Here is a 22,944-nt window from a genome sequence, read left to right as displayed (position 1 = left end):
TGAATTTTTGGTCTACCAATCAAAATAAGAAATCTCAAGTTCAAAGGACTATCCAAAATTTAACTCAATGAATTTAAGATTAGAGTTTTTTACAATTATGAGCTTAAAACTTATAAAAAAAAATGAGATAGGCAGAATATTTGTTGATCCTTAATTTTACTTTAACATACTTGTCCAATGAAGTGAACAAATGGTTTTAATATTTGTAGGCGGCGCTTCTCCTTTTAAGGGGCTTACGTAACATAAAGTTAAATTGGTCGGCATCCCAAAACGAATACCAAAAACTAGATTAAAAACCAAAAATATTTTTTTCACGCCTATCGGTAAAAAAATCCTAAAAAAGAAAAAAAGTAATTTGAGGTTTAAATTCAAGATTTAGGTCCCGTTTGGCCATGAGTTTTCCCAAAATAAATTTGAGATTTATTTTCAAAACTCATGTTTGGACATAAATTTTGCTCATATTTTGGCCAAATCTCAAATCCCAAATTTCAAATCTCAAAATCAGCTATTGAGCTGATTTTGGACCAAAATCCCAAAACTTGGGAATTATATACATGTTTTTCCAAAATAAAGTTGGAAAATATGTTTTGAAAACGTATGTCCAAACACATTTTCATCTTCAAACCAAACTTCACCCAAATCAGATTTTTCAAAATAAATTTGGAATCTATAGAACGCTAGCTTAAAAGCTTGTTAGCTAAAGTTAAACAACTCCATATGCGGGCAACAGAATGTAACGGTCTAGTGGATAAAACCATTACTCGAGAGTATATCATTTTCAGCACAATGTTATTTTATTATGTTTAAATAATTGAAATTTCAAATGAAGTTAAAAAACTTAAAAAATAAATTAGTTAGAGAAAGAGTAAAATAAGTAGGGAAACTTGAGACTGAGTCATGAGGAAGTATAAACAAAAAGGTAATGCTGTTAAGACCTTTTTTATTTATTATTTATTTACTTATAGTACGCTGTTAAGACCTCATTTGAGAAAATTGGTAAGTGGGTGTATTCATGGACGGTTACACAATATGGGCCTACGCGTCGTCTGTCGGCTCATTTTTGCTGATTATTCAACGTTTAAAAGTTTTTAAAGATATTCTGGTGTTGAAGTTTTTTTAATAATCTTTATGTTTGCATTAATTTGCGTGCGTATATTGAATATATATGTTAAATAATTTTTTATATGCCTAAGAGAATTTTATTACTCATCTCACCCTTTATTTAGTTCATATTCATTTCCACTCAAGTTCCATTCCATATAATTATAAAATCTTGTAAAATTGTAATTATCCCATCGAAATGCATTTTGTTTCCCGTATATATGAAATCAACTCGCTCGAACAGTATCCATCTTTCGTGCTTTCTTGCTTTTCTCTTCTTCTTCTTGCCCTTCCTGAACCGAGGATCTATTGAAAACAGTCACTCTACCTGCATTAGTAGGGGTAAGATCTGCGTATAGATTACCCTCCCCAGACCCCATCGGTTGGGATCAAATTAGGTTTGTTGTTGTTGTTGTTGTTAACTTACTCGAACGGTATAAGAAAAGTTCTTTTTAAGTAAATGACTTGTCGGACGGTCGGAACATGACTACTTTGAATAAGAACTTGAATAAATTCGTTTTCCCAAAGGAGTCATCATTAGCTATTAGAAGTATAGAGATATATTCAATCTCGACGTATTTCAGATGGTACAGACACAATAGTTCTAAAAGATAATTCTTTATTAAGGTGTAGCCTTGTGAATTTTAAACCAATTTCAATTCAAATGTAATGTATATTCCGCCAACAGATAAAACAAGTGAAATGTGAGCCAAAACTTTCCAAACTTCATCCATTTGTCTGTATGTTAACATGATCCATGTCTGTTTGTTGACATGATTCTGCTTTGCCAACCAGAAAATTCCAATATTTATGCTAAATCAAGTCCTTTTTCTTTTCCATCACTTTATTCCACATTCGTTTTAAACCATTAATTCAATCTCTTTTCATAACTAAATTCACATGAAATGAAAGTAATAACTAATACTATCTCCGGTCTATTTTAATTGATTTTTTTGGCATTTTCTTTCTATGGTCCCACAATATTTAATTTTTGTCAGATATCAAGAAGGAACAAAGTTGCCCTTGGAGTAAAGAGCTTAATAATATTTGTTATATTTTCAATGAATAAATTAAAATAATTTGGTCAATTTTATTGTTAATTAATACTAAAAGGTGAATTCCTTAATATGTGTAAAACAATCAAAAAATTAAGTAAAGTAATTTATTTTTAAAGATCACGAGACTCTTCCAAACTTATCCCCAAAAAGGAAATAAATAAAAAGGAAAAATGATACAGTTTAGCCGCTGTAAAAATAATAGTCGAAAAAATATACAAATTCTGTATATATATATATATATATATATATATATATTATGTATGTTATATACAAAAATTATACAAGCTTTATAAACTTTTTCGCCTACCAAATATAAATAGTTTCTGGCTCGAGCTAAAAGTGATAATACCCTACATAAAAAGTGTTAAACAAGGCCCCGTCATTATAAGTTGTTGTGGGAATTTACTGCATAATTTATATGGCCAACTGTTATTTGACTTTCAAATAATGTAACTTTAAACTTCTCATTTTACATTTAATGATATGATTGTACAGTAACACAAATTCGTGACAAGTTTCAAAATTCTTATATTCTTTTCTCTTAAATTTCATGTCAAATCAAATATTTACATAAAATAAAAAAATTTGGTCCTACTTACTTCAAGAAAGAGGAAAAAGGAAAAGGAAAAAATAGTCATATTTGCTATTTTTGTCTTGTAAGGATAATAGAAGAAGATTCTTGAAGTCATTTTTGGGATGTGATATTAGAAGTGATACGCCAACTATAGCTGTATAATCCTAATTCCTAAGAATGAATAATGAACCAACTAAAATTAATAGAGTGCTTTAACTCTTACAATAAATTCACATTCACTTTTCAGCAATAAATAACATGCTCGCACACCTACCAATGGTTAGTCTTGTGTTGATATTTTTTCCTTTTACACACTCTTCATTATTCTTGCATCTTCATTTTAGACATCCATTTCATACTTAGGAGTAATTTCCTAAAAAAGGAAAACTAGAACAAGATCTTTTGGTTTTTTTCCTTCAATAATTGAGGTTCAAAACCTTAATCCATGAATAAATTCAGAAAGGTACATATATTGGGATTACGATCTCGCTGTTTGTTTTACTTTTTACTTATGGATGGGCATAACCGCATAAGGATATCCTGAACATGCTTTAGAGAATTTGTAATATTCAAAATTTTAAATTTTAATCAAAACACCTCATGGTAGCGGGGCTTTGTCATTGGTTAAGCTATATATTAATGGGAAATTGCTCTCATTGGCACAAAGAAATAACAAGTGCAGCAATACTTGGTACCCACGGCCTTAAAGTTCTAAATTCACCTTCGCATTGACACCCTAACAAATAGCACGGGCTAGTCAGTTTTTGTACTAGTCATTCAAAAATAGACAGCGTTTGCAGAGTCATTGAAAAATAGTCACTATTTTGCTGCAAAGCGGAAAGTTCCAGCATAATATACTGGAGATCGGTGCACATGTGTATGAACTTCCAGCATATTATGCTGGAACTCCAACACGCGAAAAGTTCCAGTATAATATACTGGAGAACATATTGGAGTTCCAGTATATTCTAGTATATTATACGGGAATTCCAGTATATTATACTGGAGTATTTTTTCAGATTTTGAACAGTGTTTTCGTTCAGATTTATCTTTACATGAAAGTGGCTAAATTTCGATTACTTTTGAAACAGTGGCTATTTTTGAATGACTACTTGTAAATCTGGCTATTTTTGAATTTCTCCCTGTCACTTCCGTGGAAATGGCGTGGGGTAGCCACTGTTTAAGCTGGTATTTACTTTTTATCCAGCATTTTCAATGCTTAGCAATAGTAGCCACTAATCTATTAAAATTAATATGAAAAGACAGTGTTAACCTTTCCTTCCCAAACGGAGCCATTTTCCTTGTTCGATCTGTAAACCTTGTTCACCACCGTCGGCGAGAATTCACTGTATAACTTGGTTGATCTCTTCCTCCTTATGCTCTTTTCTGTTTTTTGATTTACCATCGACCACTATTTGTTCCTTTTTACTTTACCTTTTGTTCAAAGTTGAAAGGATCAATTCAATCTCGTTTTTTGTATTACCAAACACAAAACCAATCTTATCTATTTACATTATTTTCTTCAATGATTTTTAAGAGTTCACGAACTCTTACCTTATTGTCTTGGACACACAGTCCTTAACTTACAGTTACACGTTCAAAAGTTAAGGACAAGCAGTCCTTAACTTACAGTTACAAGTTCAAAAGTTAAGGACAATAGGTCCTTAACTTTGACTTAGAAGTTCAAAAATTAAGGACGCTTGGTCTTGAAGTTTGAGTTCCAAGTTCAAAAGTTAAGGACAGACAGTCCTTAACTTACAGTTACACGTTCAAAAGTTAAGGACAAACAGTCCTTAACTTACAGTTACAAGTTCAAAAGTTAAGGACAATAGGTCCTTAACTTTGACTTACAAGTTCAAAAGTTAAGGACACTTGGTCTTGAAGTTTGAGTTTCAAGTTCAAAAGTTAAGGACATGTAGCCTTGAAGTCCTGAACTTAGAGTTCCAAGTTCAAAAGTTAAGGACGTGTAGTCCTAAAGTCCTGAACTTAGAGTTACAGGTTCAAAAGTTAAGGACATGTAGTCTTGAAGTCCTGAACTTAGAGTTCCAAGTTCAAAAGTTAAGGACATGTAGTCCTGAAGTCCTGAAGTTAAGGACATGAGTAGAAGGGTATTTTCGTCCGGGCGGGTAAAGTTTATTAAAGCAGTGGCTAAAGACTAAAGACATTTTAAACGGTGGCTTAAAAGTAAATACATGTGTTATTAGTGGCCGACTGTGCACTTCCCCCGCCACTTCCACCTCCACCTCTGAGCACAATAATTTCTTCCAAGGGAGCCCAAAACTTCCCACATTTGCCAGCCCAATAGCACCAGGACGGCAGTCATTTTGTTCTGCATGAGGAGGAAATACTGTATCATTGAGAGGATCAGCAATTCGTATGTAAACGGGGTAACTTACCATGGGATTAAAAATCCTGCTGAAATGGCTTGTTTCAAACCAAGCAAAACACAGAAAATAGACAACAAAGAATTTGCCAAATTGTTTTAAAAAAAAAAAAAGGGCATTTCCTAGTGCGCAACTATTACAGATCAAAAACTAAAGCTTTTGAAGACCGAACTAAGACATGCAAAGCCAAGAACATTAGTAGCAAGAGATTCCAACTCTATATGAGCTTATCCTCTGGCCTCTGCTGCCTTTTGAAGCTAGTTCCTTATTAATCAGCTAAATGACTTTCTATAATGATGTCAGATTACAGCTGCTTCACCTGCTCTTCCAGGTTTTCCCCAAGAGCTTATGTCTTTTAAATCTTAATGGGGTTGCCACAGGACAATGGTACATATACAACACGAAGGCTTGAAAATCGAGCCTAGCCAGTTGCATCCTTAGCTGATTCAATGATTTCAAAGACTGATCTTTTCAGGTTGATTTGCCTTTGCCAGAAGAGGAAAGCATCTCCTTCTTGCCATATCAACTTAATTGCATATACAAAAGGACTTGCCCCATGAGATGGACAATCTTCTCTGGATGACCATTTGCCAAATATTTAAGTGGCACAATTCCCCAATATCATCTCAAGGATGAAGGTCCAATCTCCATTTGATAGGCTCTGTTCCCCAACTCTATTTTAGGCAGGTGCTAATTACAGATGAACATTTATCATTCTTTCTATGAAACATCATTCCTGAGCGAGGGTCTATCGGAAACAGTCTCTCTATCTTCACAAGGTAGGGGGGTAAGGCTGAACATACACTACCCTCCGCAAACTCCACTTATGGGATCAGACTGATTTTTTTTTTTTTTTTTTTTTTGTTGTTCTATGAGACATCAGTTAAATGAGAGAATTAACCAGCAACACGGTCCAAATAATTTGGATCAAGATCAACTATAATTGTCACCGTTTTTGGAGCATCTTCCTGCTTCAGCGGATATTTGATCCGTTTTAACCACAATAATTTTCTCTGGCATTGCACATCTAGCACACGGATAAGACAGCAACAGATTAACTATTAAGAAGTTGAGGACTAAATAACTTGCAGATTTTTTTCCTGAAATATTGGAGATATCCAAAGAAATCTCGTTTTGAAGAACAGAGGTATAAAGTTAAAAAAAGCTTCCCTATAATCGTACATGTGGATCAGAAAGACTAAATCTGTATTGTAAGTACAGCATCATTATAACATACAACAGAACGATGCTTGTTCTCAACTCATCATTATCTAAAACGTATTTTCCACTAAGTTAGGTATCTTCTGCACAAGCACTGACCATGGAAGTGTTCTTCAATATTATGTACTAACTTGTTGATTTGGGCAGGATATAGGAGAGAAGAACGTATAACAAATCTCACCTTTATTTCAAGTGCTGTTGCTGCTTTGTGGGAGATTGATCTCAGGAGTCATAGTCATCATGGCAGTTTGTGTCATTACATAATAGTTTTCTGGGAAAAATATTTACAAGTGTTGATTTACTGCATCAATCTCAGATATCTGGTCCGATATAAGATGACTCATCTCTGTTCATGAAACTAATCATTCATCACAAAAACCCACTGGAACAGGACGAAGTAATTTAAGATGCTGACTTAATCCGTCTATCATATGATAAATCTTGTCTGATTTGACATGAGATTTGTCCATCACTGTGAACTCATGGTATTCATCATTCAATGCTAATAAGCTAGCACCAGATTGCTTTGGCCTGCCAATGCTCTTCATCATCAACCTTATGTTAGCAACATTATTCCAGTCTCCTGCCACGGCATAAATATTTGACAGTGCAGAAAGTTTTCCAGCATTTGTCGGCTCTAATTTAACTAGGAGGTTAAGAACATCATCTGCAATTTCAACAGCTTTATGCATCCTGCAAGCCCCTAAAAGGGAACCCCAAATTTTAACGTTTGGTTCAAGTGGCATCTTTCGTGCGAGATCGAAAGCTTCTTTAATATAGCCACCACGACCTAAAAGATCAATAAGACAACCATAATGTTCTATTTCAGGGATTACCCCATAATCTTTCTCCATAGAATAAAAATAAATTATTCCCTCGTCCACCAAACCAGTATGATTGCATGCACACAAGATACCAACTAATGTCACTTTATCAGGCACAAATCCTTCTTGCTTCATCCTAAAGAAAAGCTCAAGTGCCTTCTTTCCACGTCCATGCATAGCCAACCCATGTATCATCGCATTCCAAGAAACCAAATCTCTCTTTTTCAGCCCATTAAAGACATTATAAGCCTTATGCAAGCAACCACACTTGGCATACATATCAATCAAGGCATTACAAACCAGAGTACTGCACTTGTATGTACTCCTCTCAATGGAATCATGCACTCTTTTACCCAAACTAAGCATGCCTGATTCTGCACAGGCAGCTAGAATGCTAACAATAGCCGCAACATCAAGCTTCAAACCTGCCTCCTGCATTCGCATATACAACCCAATTGCCTCCTTTACAAGCCCCTTTTCAGCATATCCTGATACCATTATCGTCCACGATACAAGATTTTTGGAAGGCATTTTATCAAACAACATTCGAGCCATCTCCAAATCCCCCACTTTGCAATAACCCGAGACCATTGTGGACCAAGACACAACATCCCTCAATGGCATCTTTTTAAACAATTCAAACGCCACAATCATTTCCCCAGCCTTAGTATATCCATCTAACATAGTATTCCAACTAACCCTGTCTCTTTGAGGCATTTTATCGAACAACTTTCGCGCTTCGCTCAAATCACCCACTTTCAACAACGCACTAATCATAGAATTCCAAGAAACAACATCTCTCTCCTTCATACCCCGAAACAACTGACCTGCAGCTCGTACACCAACTACACCACACTTAGAATACGCATCAATCAACGAATTAGGCACATAAATATCATCCTCGAAACCCCATTTCACAACATGAGTATGAATCATACTCACAACACTCAACCAACACTTCCCCGAACAGCCCTTTAACAGAAACGAAAAGGTAAAATTATCAGGAAAAATACCAGCACACTGCATATCAAAGAAAGTAGCAAAAGCTTCAGATGGGTTAAAGTTGTGAATATGAGCTCTGATTAAAGCATTGTACAAATGCACATTAGGGTCAGGAACTTGACTAAAGACTTTAAAAGCAGAACCCATTTGGCGACAAAGAGAAAAAGCTGTAATTAGTTTGGGAGCAATGAAAGGGTCTTGTTGAAGATTGGATTTGTATACAATTGCTTGCATTTGCTTCAGTTGGTTAATGTCTCTGCATTTGTCTAAGTCCCATAATTTCTGCTCGAAATGTCTTCGCCTTGAGACCCATGTAGGAGCTCGGATTGGTGTAGGCATCTGCATCTTACAAATGGGAAAATTGTTTGAAATGCGAGTTTGGGTCTTTAGCTCTTTGATGGAGAGTTAGTAGAAATTTTGCTGACCTTTAAAGCTTCATATCCAAGACCTGAGATTGTCGGATAAGGTTTTATTATCGGTTAATACTAATCATTCGCTGTGTCCGTTTCCATTATCTTAACACCCCATGTTTCCTGCGGGAAATAACGTAATTGGGCTTTTAACTATTTTCTTTATTTCTGGTTGTTTTGCTTATTTTTTTTTTTTGTATATTTAAGAGTAATTGAGAACAAATAGATGAAAGACGAGTGAATGTTTTTGTTTAGAGAAGATTTGAGAAAGAAAAACTCATGTGATAATTATTATAAACCACTAATATACGTGGGTTATCATTATATTATATAGTCGAAATCTATGTTATACGGAGACTAGGTGGGAGTAAAATGAATAAACTTTGCAAATATTCATCCAATCCCGTCCAATTTAAAATGAATCGGATACTTTATTAAAAACGGATCAAATATGAATTGTAACATATTATTTATTTTTCAAAATGGATAACTTGCGGATTATAAATGAAAAATATCTGGATTAAACCCATTAACATCGGCGGACAGAAAGGAGAGTGGAATATACATGTTCATGATATGGTACAATATGGTTTTGAAACTTTCAGTTCGACAATAATAAATTTTTAACTTTTTAAAAATACTAGTATACATTATCGTACCAAATTAATTTGATATGCTTAAGTTTGATTTCAATTTGTGTAGAGTAACCCTGAGGGGTAGCTCAACTGGTAAAGGCCTCAGGTCGCCAGTTCGAACCCCCGCAGGGCCAGTGGAGGCATTATAAACCGGCCGCGTCTCCAGGGCCCCGTAAACTAACCGTGGTGTACGCATTGAAACAGCGGGTCCCGATGGGTACAGCTAGTCGGGTTCGCAAAGCGATACCCGGAAACCACAGATAAAAAAATTAAAAAAATAATAATAATTTGTGTAGAGTGGTAAGTTCGTAACGATGTCTTGCTTAACTTCACTTTACATATAGTGGAGAATTACAGCTTCGGCAATATTAAAAACTCTTTCAGGCTACCATTTCTTATATGGTCGCTGAATTAATAGAAATTATCTATAAAAGTCACTTTACTTTGTTTTGTAATTGGAAAATCATCATACTTTGCACATTGTAACTCAAAAGTCACTTAGCACTTTAGGACATTATTAAAAATTATTTTTCATATTTCTTTTTTAGCCCAACCATTTAAAAAATCAAAAAACCCATTGAAATCATGACTCGAACGTAAATATTACTTTGCTGTAGTGTATTATATTGGTTCTCAATATAGTTATATTGAATGTATACATTGGTTTAAGCAAAGTATTAAATAGAGAATACGAAATCTTAACAAACTAGAGGAGTTAAATTTAAAAGTGAAACAAGAAAATTAAAAGCGTTGAAGTGGAAGAAAATAAAAAGGAGGAAGGAAAAATGAAAAAAGTTATTTATGCTTGAAATTTTGACTGAGAAATATTAATATAAGAGTAAATTAAAAGACAATAACCTGAAACATATTTACCCTTTTCTTTTCCTTTGATTCTCTCGGCGCAAGTTAACGTGGTTAGCTAACCTGCGCCTGGAAGCCATGGGAGGGAGGGGAAGACCTAAGCGAAACCAGCAGAAGAATGCAACGGATGAGCAGCGTTCCTCAGCAACTAGGAATGCTGTGTTAGAGCTCTTTGTATCTCCGAAAGGGATACGAATCGAAGAACCAGATGGAAGATCAAATTTGAAGAACATGCAAGCTGAAGAAAACAGTGATGAAGGAGATCTAGCTAGGAACAAAGGGAAAATGAAGGAAGGGATGAGTACCCCAGCTCCAATGGTAGCTATTGCTAAAGGAGACGAGTCGAGGAAGAAAGAACAAAGGAGCAATTTGAACACAAATGGAACAGTACCGTGCACTCAAAGTACTGTAGAGAAAACCAAAGATGATGGGAACCAGATCGTATCTAGGACCCAAACATGGGCAAATGTGGTGGTTGGGAACAAGCTGGCTATGAAGGGCATGAATTTGCAATTTATTGCCCCAATTGTGCAAAACGGAGAGAAAATGGTGAAGCTCGAAGCAGAAGATGTAGAATAGGAGACTGCAAAATGGAAGAATGCCATTGTCATATATGTAATAGGTGAATCTCCCTCAATTGGAGCCATGGACAGATTTGTGAATTCAATGGGTAAGTACTTAACAAAACCTCAGATCTACTACCATAATGAAGACTACTTCATCATACGATTCAGTAGTATTGAGGAGAGGGACCAAATATTGTACTCAGGGCCACATACGATTAATAATCGACCAATAATTATGAAGGCATGGTCGGAGGAGTTCAACCTACATGATGAGGTGCTAAAGACAATCCCATTGTGGGTTAAGCTGCCTAACCTACCTGTTAATTGGTGGAGTATGACAGCATTAAGCAAAATAGATAGTGCCCTGGGTAACCCCATCTATGCTGATGAATGTACGACTGGAGCAGTAAGAATTTCATATGCAAGATTATTAGTAGAAATGGATATCACAAAGCCACTTCCAAGACAGGTGAAAGTGCAGGATCCTAAAGGGAAGGAGATGATGCAGGAGGTGGAGTATGACTGGGAACCCAAATACTGCAGTAAGTGTTTGAAAATAGGTCATGAATATTCTGAAAACAGGAAGCCAATACAGCAACAAAGAAATATTCAGCAGAAGAAGACTAATAAGGGGAGAATGGTATGGGTTAGAGCAGATAAAGAAGAAGGCAATGAAACTAAGGAGAAAGACCAGACAAAAGAGAGCTCAAGACAACAAAGGACTGAGCCAGATCAAGGGAGAGATGGAATGCAAAACAAGGAAGCAGGATGGATAACAGTAGCAGGCAAATCTGCAGCAAGAGTAGCCACAGCAAAACAACAAGAAGTTCACAGTATTGATGAAGTTAATACATTCCAGAGCTTGATGTATGATCATAGGAATGAAGTAGCAGGTACTAGCCAGACCAGTAGTCAAGGAGAGTAGGGGTACTTTCACTATCCTTATTTCATTCCAGTATGAGTGTGGTAACTTGGAATGTTAGAGGGATGAATAAAACATATAAGCAGAAAGAAGTAAAGGAGTTTGTTAGAATAAATAATAAAGCTGTAATAGCTATAGTAGAGCACAGAGTTAAAGATTTGAAAGCATTGATATAATCAGGAAGATAGCTCCCGGATGGGAATGGGTATCTAATGCTAGAACAAGACAAAAAGGAAAAACATACATCTTTGTTCCTAAGGAAATTGATGAACAATTTATCCATGGGCAGATTAGTATGAAATCAAAGCCAGTTAATTTTGGTTTCACAGCAATATATGGGCTACACACCATCAAAGACAGGAAGCCTTTGTGGGCTAAACTGAGGCAGATAAATAGCATCCAACAGGGTCCCTGGTTGGCAATGGAAGATTTTAATGCAGTACTTCATATAACAGATAGACAGCATGGATCAGAAATTCAGGACATGAAAGTGAAAGATTTCAAGTAATACATGATGGATACAGGCATGAATAAATTACAATCAGTGGGAAGGGATTATACATGGACCAATAATCATACATATAGTAGGATAGATAGGGGGTTGGTGAACACTGAGTGGATGATGACTATGCCTAACTTGAAAATTCAGGTATTAGAGCCACTAATATCTGACCATTCTCCTTTGAAGCTGATGATCACACAGGGGCATACAAAGAAATACAGACCATTTAGATTCTTGAATTGCATTGCTGACCATCCTCAATTTATCCAACTAGTTGAAAAAGCTTGGAAGGAGGGAAAGGAAACTGGAAAAATTCAAACAGTTTGGCATAAGCTCAAAAGAACTAAGGAGCTTGTCAAGGAACTAAATACACAGTATTACAAAGGGTTGGATGGAAAAATTAAAGAGGCAAGGAAAGAGTTGCAAACAATACAGGAAGACATGGGCAATAGAAGGCAAGACACTGTGCTAATTGAGAAAGAGAAGAAACTGAAGCAGGATTTAGAAAAATGGGTGAACATTGAGGAAAATGTCTACAAACAAAAATCAAAGGTGCAATGGCTGAAACTGGGAGACTCCAATTCAGGATACTTCTTTGCACAAATGAAGCATAGAAACAGTACAAATGGAATTCAAATGCTATCAGATGATATAGGAAAGCAATTGGTTCTAGATGATGAAATAGAAGCAGAAGTCCTGGGCTACTACAGGAACCTACTAGGTACAAAAGATGACTCCATTCCAGCTATAAATCCCAACATAATCAAAATGGGAACTACATTAAGTAGAGAACAACAACTGCACCTGATCAAACAAGTCACTAAGGAAGAAATAGGAGAGGCATTGAAAGAGATTAATGATCTGAAGGCTCCAGGATATGATGGTTTCAATGTAGTGTTCTTTAAGAAAGCATGGGGCTGTATAGGTGAAGAGGTGACACTGGCAGTGGAGGATTTCTTTGAGACTGCACAAATGTATAAACTAGTGAATTGCACAGCTATAACTTTGATACCTAAAGTCAAGAACCCAACAAGTATAAAAGAATTCAGGCCCATCTCATGTTGCACAGTGATTTACAAGGTAATTTCCAAGGTTCTAACTAGAAGACTTCAGTGTGTTATGGACGTTTTGGTTGACATTTCTCAAGCTTGTGCCAGGAAGAGCTATAACTGATAACATCATATTCAGCCATGAGTTGGTTAAAGGAGATGGGAGGAAAGGTGTATCTCCAAGGTGTATGATGAAACTTGACATGCAGATAGCATATGATTCAATAGAGTGGGACTTTATGGAGCAAATGATGCATGCATTAGCTTTCCCAGCACAGTTTGTTAGGTAGATAATGGAGTGTATAAGGACAGTCACATACACAATACTGATTAATGGTGTTCAAACTAGACCTTTTGAAGCACAAAGAGGATTAAGACAAGGGGATCCTTTATCCCCTTACTTATTTGTACTTGCAATGGAATACTTGACAAGGAGGCTGAAAATGCTCAACAAAGATCCAGATTTTAACTACCACCCCAAGTGTGCAAAGATGCAAATCTTGCAACTTGGGTTTGCTGATGAGCTTTTACTGTTTTGCAGGGGAGACTTGAAGTCAGTCCAACTTATATTCAATGGCTTTCAAGAGTTCTCAAAAGCATCAGGACTGAAAATTAACAAGAACAAAAGCTCTTTATTTTGTGGAGGAATCACACAAGAAAATCAAGAAGAGATGCTAAGCTTCCCGGGGATACAGAAGGGAGAACTACCTGTGAGATACCTTGGAGTTCCACTAAGCACAAAGAGAATATCAATTGTACAATGCCAACCCTTGATTGAGAAGATTGTAGGAAGAATAACATCTTGGACTACCAGATTCCTGTCCTATGCAGGAAGAATACAACTTATAAAAAGTGTATTATTTGCAGTGCAGACATACTGGGCACAAATCTTTGTGATGCCCAAGAAGATTACAAAGCTAATAGAGTTCATTTGCAGGAGTTTTCTATGGACAGATGAGATTAATGTCTCAAAGAAAGCACTTTTAGTATGGGAGAAGATATGCATGCCCAGGACAGCAGGAGGTTTCAACATCATGCATATAGCATTATGGAATAAGGCAGCAATATGCAAGCATTGTTGGGACTTATGCAGAGAGAAGAATAAGTTGTGGATTCAGTGGATCCATAGCTACTATGTCAAAGGCAGAGAAGTATGGGGTCTACAGGTGAAACAAGCATCTTGGATCGTGGGGAAGATACTAAAGGCAAAGGACACTCTTGATAAAGCAGACTTCAACTATGAAGATGTAAAGAGAACCAAAAATAGCAGTATCAAAGCAATATACCACAGGCTGCGAGGAAATTTTGGAAAGGTGAGCTGGAAAAAAGTTGTGTGCCAGAATGCAGGGTGCCCGCGATGGTCTTTCATGTTAATATTGACGGCTCATGGCAAGTTATACACAAAGGATAGACTACAGAAATGGGGAATACAAGTAGAGGAAGAATGTGTGCTGTGCAAAACAGGAAGAGAAAGTATCCAACACTTGTTTTTTGAGTGTGAATATTCAAGAGCATTATGGAGCAGATTGTTAAGCTGGCAAGGTATTAACAGGAAAGCACAAAGATGGGACCAATAACTAATATGGGCAACACATTTCACCAAGCGAAGGAACCCAAGAACAGAACTGTTCAAGATGATCTTAGATGCAGCTGTGTATTATGTATGTCAAGAACGAAATGTAAGAATTTTCCAAGCAAGAGAAAGGAGATGGGAAGTGCTATGCAAGCAGATTGTGCAAGAAGTCCATTGTAAAAACAACAAATACTTATGAACTTTGTTGAATAGCCTGAATTGGTACCCTTGTAATGGATAAATATTCTTATGAAAAGGAGGGAGGGGATAATAGAAGTGTAGGATGGAATGTATGGGTTTTGTATTACTTGTAAATATTTTCCCTGGTAAATAGAAAGTTTAATTACCAAAAAAAAAAAGACAATAACCTCGATGTTTTAGAACAAGAACGTGCATTGCTTATAGTAAAGATAATGTTACTAGAAGACAATTTCTAGTCGAACTGATTTAATACTTTGCTTAAACCAGTATGTTGAAAACCAAAGTAATATTTACGTTTTTTATAACAAAAATAAGAGAAAGTGCGTCGGGTCAAAGAGCGGGTTGAGTCACGGTTTAAATAGTTTTTTTTTATTGTTTAAATGATTGAGTTAAAAAAATATGAAAAATAATATTTAATATACCCTAAATGTGTTGAGTGACTTTTGAGTTACAATGTACAAAGAATAATGACTTTCCGGTTACAAAACAAAGTAAAGTGACTTTCTTAAACAATTTCCATTAGTTCAGTGAGCTTCTCAGAAATGGGCTCGTGGTTGGTTGGAAACGACACTAATTTTGTTTTTAACTTATGATCGATATACATCGTAACTCTTGAATTGAATAACCATTTCATGTATTGATAAATGAAACTTGGGCATCTCATGCAGGGGCGGAGCCAGCCCATGTCTGCGGGTTGGCCGAACTCAATAGCTTTGGTTCATACTTTGTATTTATCTTATGAAATTCATTAAATAAGTACTAATTATTAATTTAGAACTCAGTAATTTAAAAGTATTAAAACCCGAATCCATAACCTTCAAATATTGACTTCGCCTCTAATCGCATCCATTTAGGGATTACAATATCCTATAAGCTCTGACACCAACGTTATAAGCAAAAAATTTATCCCTATTGTGAGTAATTGATGTCTTTGATGTTCAATTTTTTCATAAAGCAAAAACACTATAAAGTTAGAAAAATTATAACAAGTAATATGTATTGTATACGACTGATATAATTATGTAATTTAGCTTATATTTAGTAGTAAAGGTTAGAAGATTTTGTGTACGAAGGATTCTAGAATTTTTTAAGTCTGTTATTTTATATTTGAATTAATTAACTATTATTATCTATATAATAATATAATCCATATATAATTAAGTATTTTTTTGCAGTACTCAATATTTTCTGCATTTTTTCTTACTAGTCTTAAGGTACGCGCGTTGCGCGTGTGTCACGACCCAAACTCCGCCCCGGTCGTGATGGCACCTCTCGTGAAGACAAGGCCACCCAGACCATTCCAGAACACCTCTTTTAAGCAGTTAAACAGTTCATAAACAGTTTAAATATGATTTAATAATATTAATTAGCGGAAGTACAACCCAACACAGCCCTAATCGGGGTGTCACAAGTCACGAGCATCTATTAGTGTGTAAATCCAACTACAAGGTCAAAATATACAAAATCGAAATAATGAACAAAAGAGAGAAAAACGGTGTTGCGGACGCTGGCAGTCACCTCGCTAACTCCTATAACTCTACCTCTGATCAGCCAAAACCCGCTAACGGGTGGATAAATACCTGCATCTGCACAGGAGGTGCAGGGAGTAAAGTGAGTACTCCAACTCAGTGAGTAATAAAGGTAAATAATAACTGAGCAGTGAGAAATCACGTCGTCGAATCTATCCAAAACCAGAACGAATACATCACAATATGCTAAGGGGACAAAACCCAATCGAAAACAATCGAAAAATATCAAAAATCCCGAAATTGGCAAAACCCGAGCCCCGGGCCCACTTCTCGAAACTCAAAAATTTTCACATCAACGGGTTCCTTATCTTTCCACGAGTCCATACATATTAAAAACTCTCAAATCCGACCTCAAATGGCCTTTCAAATCCCAAATCAAAAGTCAAATTTTCTCAAGCCCTAGTTCTTCAATTTTAGGCTTAGTTTCCATGAATTTCTTGGTGGAATTCACATAATAATCGAGTATTGAGATCAAAAATCTTACCTCCAAGAAATCCTCTTGAATTCCCTCTTCAATTAGCTCTCCCAAGCTTCAAAGTCGCCCAAAAATGGAGGTTCTTAGCCTCAAAATCGCGGAAATGGGCTTTTAAAACATTCTGCCCAGCACTCAATTTCACTTAATCGAGATCGCGGAAAAGACCTCGCGATCGCGAAGCACAGCCCAACTTTACTCTACGCGATCGCGTTTAACCTCACGCGAACGCGATGCTCAGTACCTTTCCACTACGCGATCGCGAATGATACTACGCGACCGCGATTCACAATAATAAAAACATACGCGATCGCAGATCCATCTGCGCGAATGCGATGAACAACCTGGATGCCTTCCCTAAATAACTCTACGCGATCGCGAGCCCCCTCACGCGATCACAAAGAGGAAAAAACCTACAACAGAACTGAAGCCAAACCTGCAATTTCCTGCTATCTTTTAAGGCACAAAGTGGTCCGATTGACCACCCGAAACACACCCGAGGCCCTCGGGACCTCAACCAAACATACCAACATAATCCATAGCATCATTCAAACCTTTTCCAATCATCAAAACACCTCAAACAACATCAAATTACCCAAAACTCATCAAATTCAAGCCTAAGTTTCCACAAACTTCCGAAAATACACTTTCGATCAAAAACCCGACCAAACGATGTCCGAATAACCTGAAATTTTGCACACACATCACAAATGACATAACGAAGCTACAGCAACTCTCGGAATTCCATTCCGACCCTCGAATCAAAATCTCACCTATCAACCGGAATACGCCAAAATACTAACTTTGCCAATTCAAGCCTAATTCTACAACAGGCCTCCAAAACCACTTCCGATCACAATCCTAAGTCACAAATCACCTAACGAAGCTAACCAAATCATAAAAACTCCGACCCGAGCTCATATACAAATAAGTCAACCCTTGGTCAAACCTTTCAAATTCGAAGCTTTTAATTGAGACTGTTCTTTCAAATTCATTCCGATTTTCCTGAAAACCAAAACCAACGGTCTACATTAGTTATAATACATTACACGGGGAAAGTCATGCCCAAGAACTGGCGATCAACGTGCAAAAGCTCAAAACGACCGGTCGGATCGTTACATCCCCCCCACCCACTTAAACACACGTTCGTCCTCGAACGTACTCAGAGTTGTTCTAGAAGCCAACCAATAGCTGAATAACCTTACCATGCATATACCCGTGGGTGATCCTATGTCACCCTATCTCACATAGGTCCGATAACACATTGCAACTGAAATTGCACAATCCAATCCGGCCTATAATCCATAGAATCACATTTCCACTTCTGAAACCATCAATACGATCAAAACCTCACACTGATACTCCGAATAGACCCGAACTAGCTGAAATAACCTATGCCTGCAACCTCGGGGTAAACCCATGATATACCACATAACTCAAACACTCGTAGCGATAACTTCTATTCACAGCACCTGCCCACAACAACCGAATACTGGTAGAAAACCTCTTATCAGTTAAAGTCTCATCCCAACACCATCATATACTGCCAACGATAAATGAAACACGCAATAAACCATAACCATTTTTCTCAGATCACCCATTCTTGGGGCCACTTTTCCTCTGACAAATACCATAGCAATTTCCGAGCCGAACCTCGATATTTTCCTTCCAACATGCTAAAATCGAATCCGTTCGTATTCATTAACGATACCAACAATCTCCTCTAATCCAACACACCACTCTGGTGACATGACACGTCGATAGAGGCCTAAGCCACAACTAGCATAATACGCGCACCAATATGCAACGGTCCGAACACACTCAAATCATGAAAATAGTTCAAATGAAAGAGTTGTACCACAAGCTCACCAGTACCACCATAACACAAGGTTGAGAAACCGTCTCACATCATAGAATAGAACACACGAATCTAACCCGCAAGGTCATATCTCCACATAGCCTCGCCGCAATGCACGATCCTATCCAAACACTGCTCCACATGAGACACCTCAAGTCACTATGCCCGAAACTGACAACCACGAACAATTTGATGCCTGAAACCAAAGCGAACCATTACACCCTCGGTGAAACAAGTAACATATTCTACGCAAACCCGATAGGACTAACCGATACTCCATTCACTGAGCAACACTCAATTACTCTTCCCGCTCGACTTCCACTAAGAACCCCATTAGAACCGCACCATATGTGTCCATAACCAACAAATCATAACGTCTCGCAACACAGAAGGGCAACTCATAGATCTCCCAGATCACTAATAAGCTCAATAACGATTGAATCAACCCATCCCTCAACAACACGATTCGGGGCCAACCAAGCTAACTTAAGCTAGAACACGCATCCACATTGGCCTGCCAACGAACTCATTATCAAGGAAGCCTGAAGCTGCTCCTTCCACTTACTATAACTCCTGTCGGAGCCATACGATACGGTGCCCGACACCAAATAAATATCGAAATCCACAACCTCGCCCGGCGACATGCCCGGCCAAAAGAAACACATCCGAAAAGTCCCTCAACACCGGAACTAAATCAATGGTAGAAACCTCTACATTGACATCCATCACAAAGGCCCAATTAAGAAAAGCAATCCTTCCCAGCCGTCCGCTAGGTCTTCGAAATATAAACCACTCTACTAGAACATAATTCGACGCACCTCGCCACTCAACCTTTGGCATTTCCGACATAGCCCATAGCGGAATAGTCCAGAATAACCCAACACTGAGATGATCGGTCTAAGTCCCCAACATCACATCCAAAATCTAACATACCAAGCAAAGAAAGATTCACTCGGGCCTCCAAATCTCGGTAGTCACTAAACAGTGCTGATACACACGACCCACAACCACAACATAGCCTGAATATGAGAACTCCCTGTCTCCAACTCCATATAGCACACGAATCACATATCCGATTCCAATTCCACCGTCCGAGCACATACCACATCTCTAATATCCAGTCACTCCACGAGAGATACTCTAACATTCTTCTGTGCCTCCAAGCAAACTCGAATATCAGCCGTCGATCTAACAAGAAAGTGTCGCAATATTACCGAAGTACCATCNGTTTTAAGACGAGATTAGTTGTTAAAGGATACAAGCAGAAGGCATGTATTGATTACTTCGAGGTATTTTCACCTGTTGCTAGACTTGATACTGTTCGTATGATAATTTCTCTTTCTGCCAATAATTGCTAGAAAGTTTTTCAAATGGATGTGAAATCTGCTTTCTTAAATGGTGTACTTGAAGAAGAAGAAGAAATGTATGTTGAGCAGCCTGCTGGTTATGTCAAAACAACAACAACAACTACAACAACAACGGTCCAGTATAATCCCACAAGTGGAGTCTGTTGGTTATGTCAAAAGAGGTCAAGAAAATAAAGTTTATAGGCTGAAGAAGGCATTATATGGATTGAAACAAGCACCTAGAGCTTGGTACACTCGTATTGATTCTTATTTATTGGACATGGATTTCAGAGATGTCCATATGAGCATACTTTATATATGAAATTCAAGTCTGGCGAAGATATTCTCATTGTGTGCTTATATGTGGATGATTTAATTTTTACTGGCAATAATCCTAAATTAATTTCTGAGTTAGGGAGGCAATGATTAGCCAGTCTGAGATGACTGATTTGGGTTTAATGTCTTATTTTCTTGGCATTGACGTATTTCAATTAGATAATGGAATATTTATCTCTCAGAAAAATATGATGCTAATATTCTAAAGAGATTTGATATGGATGAAGCCAAACCAACTTTGACCCCTGTTGAAGAAAAATTGAAGTTGGTTAGAGATGAGGCTGGTGACTTTGTTGATCCTACATATTTAGAAAATTGGTAGGGAGTCTAAGGTACTTGACTTCTACAAGGCCTGATATTACTTATGGAGTTGGATTTATTAGTAGATTAGTGGAGCTCACGGCAAGTCCCACTGCAAGCAGTAAGAAATTTTGAGATATACTTACGACGGAAACGTCAAAACCGTTGAACTTGGAATTATATTTTTTTAATTTACCGAAAAGTACCTAAAGTTGGATTAACGGTAGTTTACCGTTTGTTGGGGTAACGTTTTTAACACGGTAACACGGTTAAAGTTTTCGGGGGACCNCCAAAATCTAACATACCAAGCAAAGAAAGATTCACTCGGGCCTCCAAATCTCGGTAGTCACTAAACAGTGCTGATACACACGACCCACAACCACAACATAGCCTGAATATGAGAACTCCCTGTCTCCAACTCCATATAGCACACGAATCACATATCCGATTCCAATTCCACCGTCCGAGCACATACCACATCTCTAATATCCAGTCACTCCACGAGAGATACTCTAACATTCTTCTGTGCCTCCAAGCAAACTCGAATATCAGCCGTCGATCTAACAAGAAAGTGTCGCAATATTACCGAAGTACCATCAATTTAATCACGTTGCCCCTTTTTTTTTTACTGAAACATATACTCTTATCAAATCACTACCAATTAGCAGTACCATTTCCTTAATTATCTGAGGCTACCCGCTGCTTAAGGGTTTCATGAACTTCCTTTCAGAACTGAACTGTAAGTTTACACATGCAAATCCCGATCCTCCACGACATACCGCATACCATACCATCCGAGGATAACTTAAAAACTTTATCTCCCTTCCGAGCCACAGACACTACGCACTCAGCTAGTCAAGAACTCCTATTGGTCCCATCTAGAAGAAAAATTACTATACATCCCATGCTCCGCATGCCCATAGAAAATATACATCTCCAAACCACGATAAAACCCAACAAGATCTCTCCCAATTCCATTTGCACAAACTAAACTGCCAAGACTGAATCCTTCTAACTAGACCAAGCTAAGCAAGCCGTTGAAACCCAAGAGCATTGCTGCAAAGTACTTGTGCAAACTCATTACCTCGAACACACACAAAGAATTAATCATATCCTTACCATGCCGATCCGGTCTACGATCAAGCTACTCCATCCATCTAAATTTCCTTCTGATTCATCTTCAACTTGATATTTCCTCTTGTTGTAGCACCACAATGCCTCAACCCAGGCTTACCAAACGAGACCCCAACATAAAACCACACTGACTAAGACCCATATGTCGCTGAATACTCTCTCAAATATTCCCAGAAACACCACATTCCAGAATATTTACTCTGAAGAACTTCCTGCGTATCTAAGTCCGTTACCTTTACTTTCTTGATACTAATACACAGAATCCCCTAATTCACATAGAAATACCACAAGTCTTGACCTCTTCCAATGAAAACAACAGTTTCTAACCACATGTGCAACTTTAGAGCACTCAATTGATGTATACAAACTCTTGAACACATTAGAACTATTCTCGCAAATCACTCACTCTCATTCAAGATGCAATTTACTTGACCCAACGAACAGAACCACCCGTGCCCCATTGGCACTCCGACACCGCAGAATGAAATCCTCTTCCCAGTACAACCCAGCAACTTCCTGCTCTATGCACCGAGCATTTTCTACCAGCAACCACTTAATACATCCCGTGATTTTTCTTACTCTACAAAGCATAATATAACCTTTGTCAACATTTTTCCTTTACTCCAACCATCCTCGGTCTCTCTTTCCGCAAGCCATAATTGATTCACTCGCACGCCTCAGAATGGAACCAACATAGCACCTAGCCATGCAATCAACTAATCAACAGACTCCCCCACTTGGCTCGGAGCCATAGCTCAAAATACACTCGATAACTCATAACACTTACTCCATTGATGCTACAATACAATAGTGAGATTAAACTCAAATCCTTCGTAAGCTTGTGAAAACACAGATCATCTAGCACTCTAATCTTCGGCAAATCTCGCGCTCATTCTCGTAACAGTTAAACCCACTCTCTTAAGCAACCCGAAATTTCAAATTTCAACACGTACGTTTCACTTACACATAAGATCTTCCAACATACACATAAGGATCACACCACTTCAGAACACTCCGCAGGAGATAACCCACCTGCTTCGCCTCAACCTATCATTTCTGTATACCTTCCTCCGTCATACACATTAC

The 22,944-nt window shown here is 37.5% G+C and overlaps 2 protein-coding genes across 2 annotated transcripts; one reads left to right on the top strand and one right to left on the bottom strand.

The window, feature by feature from the left end:
- Positions 1-6,519: 6,519 nt before the first annotated feature.
- On the bottom strand, positions 6,520-8,674 carry LOC109241318 (pentatricopeptide repeat-containing protein At3g29230). The gene has a single exon (XM_019408048.1). The coding sequence runs from the start codon at positions 8,507-8,509 to the stop codon at positions 6,701-6,703; it is 1,809 nt and encodes a 602-aa protein (XP_019263593.1). The 5' UTR covers positions 8,510-8,674; the 3' UTR covers positions 6,520-6,700.
- Positions 8,675-10,715: 2,041 nt separating this feature from the next.
- Positions 10,716-13,399, top strand: LOC109241313. Its single transcript, XM_019408038.1, has 4 exons — positions 10,716-11,557; positions 11,739-12,048; positions 12,208-13,140; positions 13,208-13,399. The coding sequence occupies exons 1-4, from the start codon at positions 10,716-10,718 to the stop codon at positions 13,397-13,399; spliced, it is 2,277 nt and encodes a 758-aa protein (XP_019263583.1).
- The last annotated feature ends 9,545 nt before the right edge of the window (positions 13,400-22,944 follow it).

The sequence above is a fragment of the Nicotiana attenuata genome, unplaced genomic scaffold, assembly GCF_001879085.1.
Source record: "Nicotiana attenuata strain UT unplaced genomic scaffold, NIATTr2, whole genome shotgun sequence".
NCBI classification, from domain to species: Eukaryota; Viridiplantae; Streptophyta; class Magnoliopsida; order Solanales; family Solanaceae; genus Nicotiana; species Nicotiana attenuata.
This window is presented reverse-complemented; position numbering and strand designations above follow the sequence as displayed.

Coding starts and splice junctions, on each gene's coding strand:
- LOC109241318 (XM_019408048.1), bottom strand. CDS start 8,509: ATGCAGATGCCTACACCAATCCGAGCTCCTACATGGGTCTCAAGGCGA.
- LOC109241313 (XM_019408038.1), top strand. CDS start 10,716: ATGGACAGATTTGTGAATTCAATGGGTAAGTACTTAACAAAACCTCAG. Junction 12,049..12,207: donor CAGAAATTCAGGACATGAAA/GTGAAAGATTTC, acceptor TTGAAAATTCAG/GTATTAGAGCCACTAATATC. Junction 13,141..13,207: donor GTTGCACAGTGATTTACAAG/GTAATTTCCAAG, acceptor ACATTTCTCAAG/CTTGTGCCAGGAAGAGCTAT.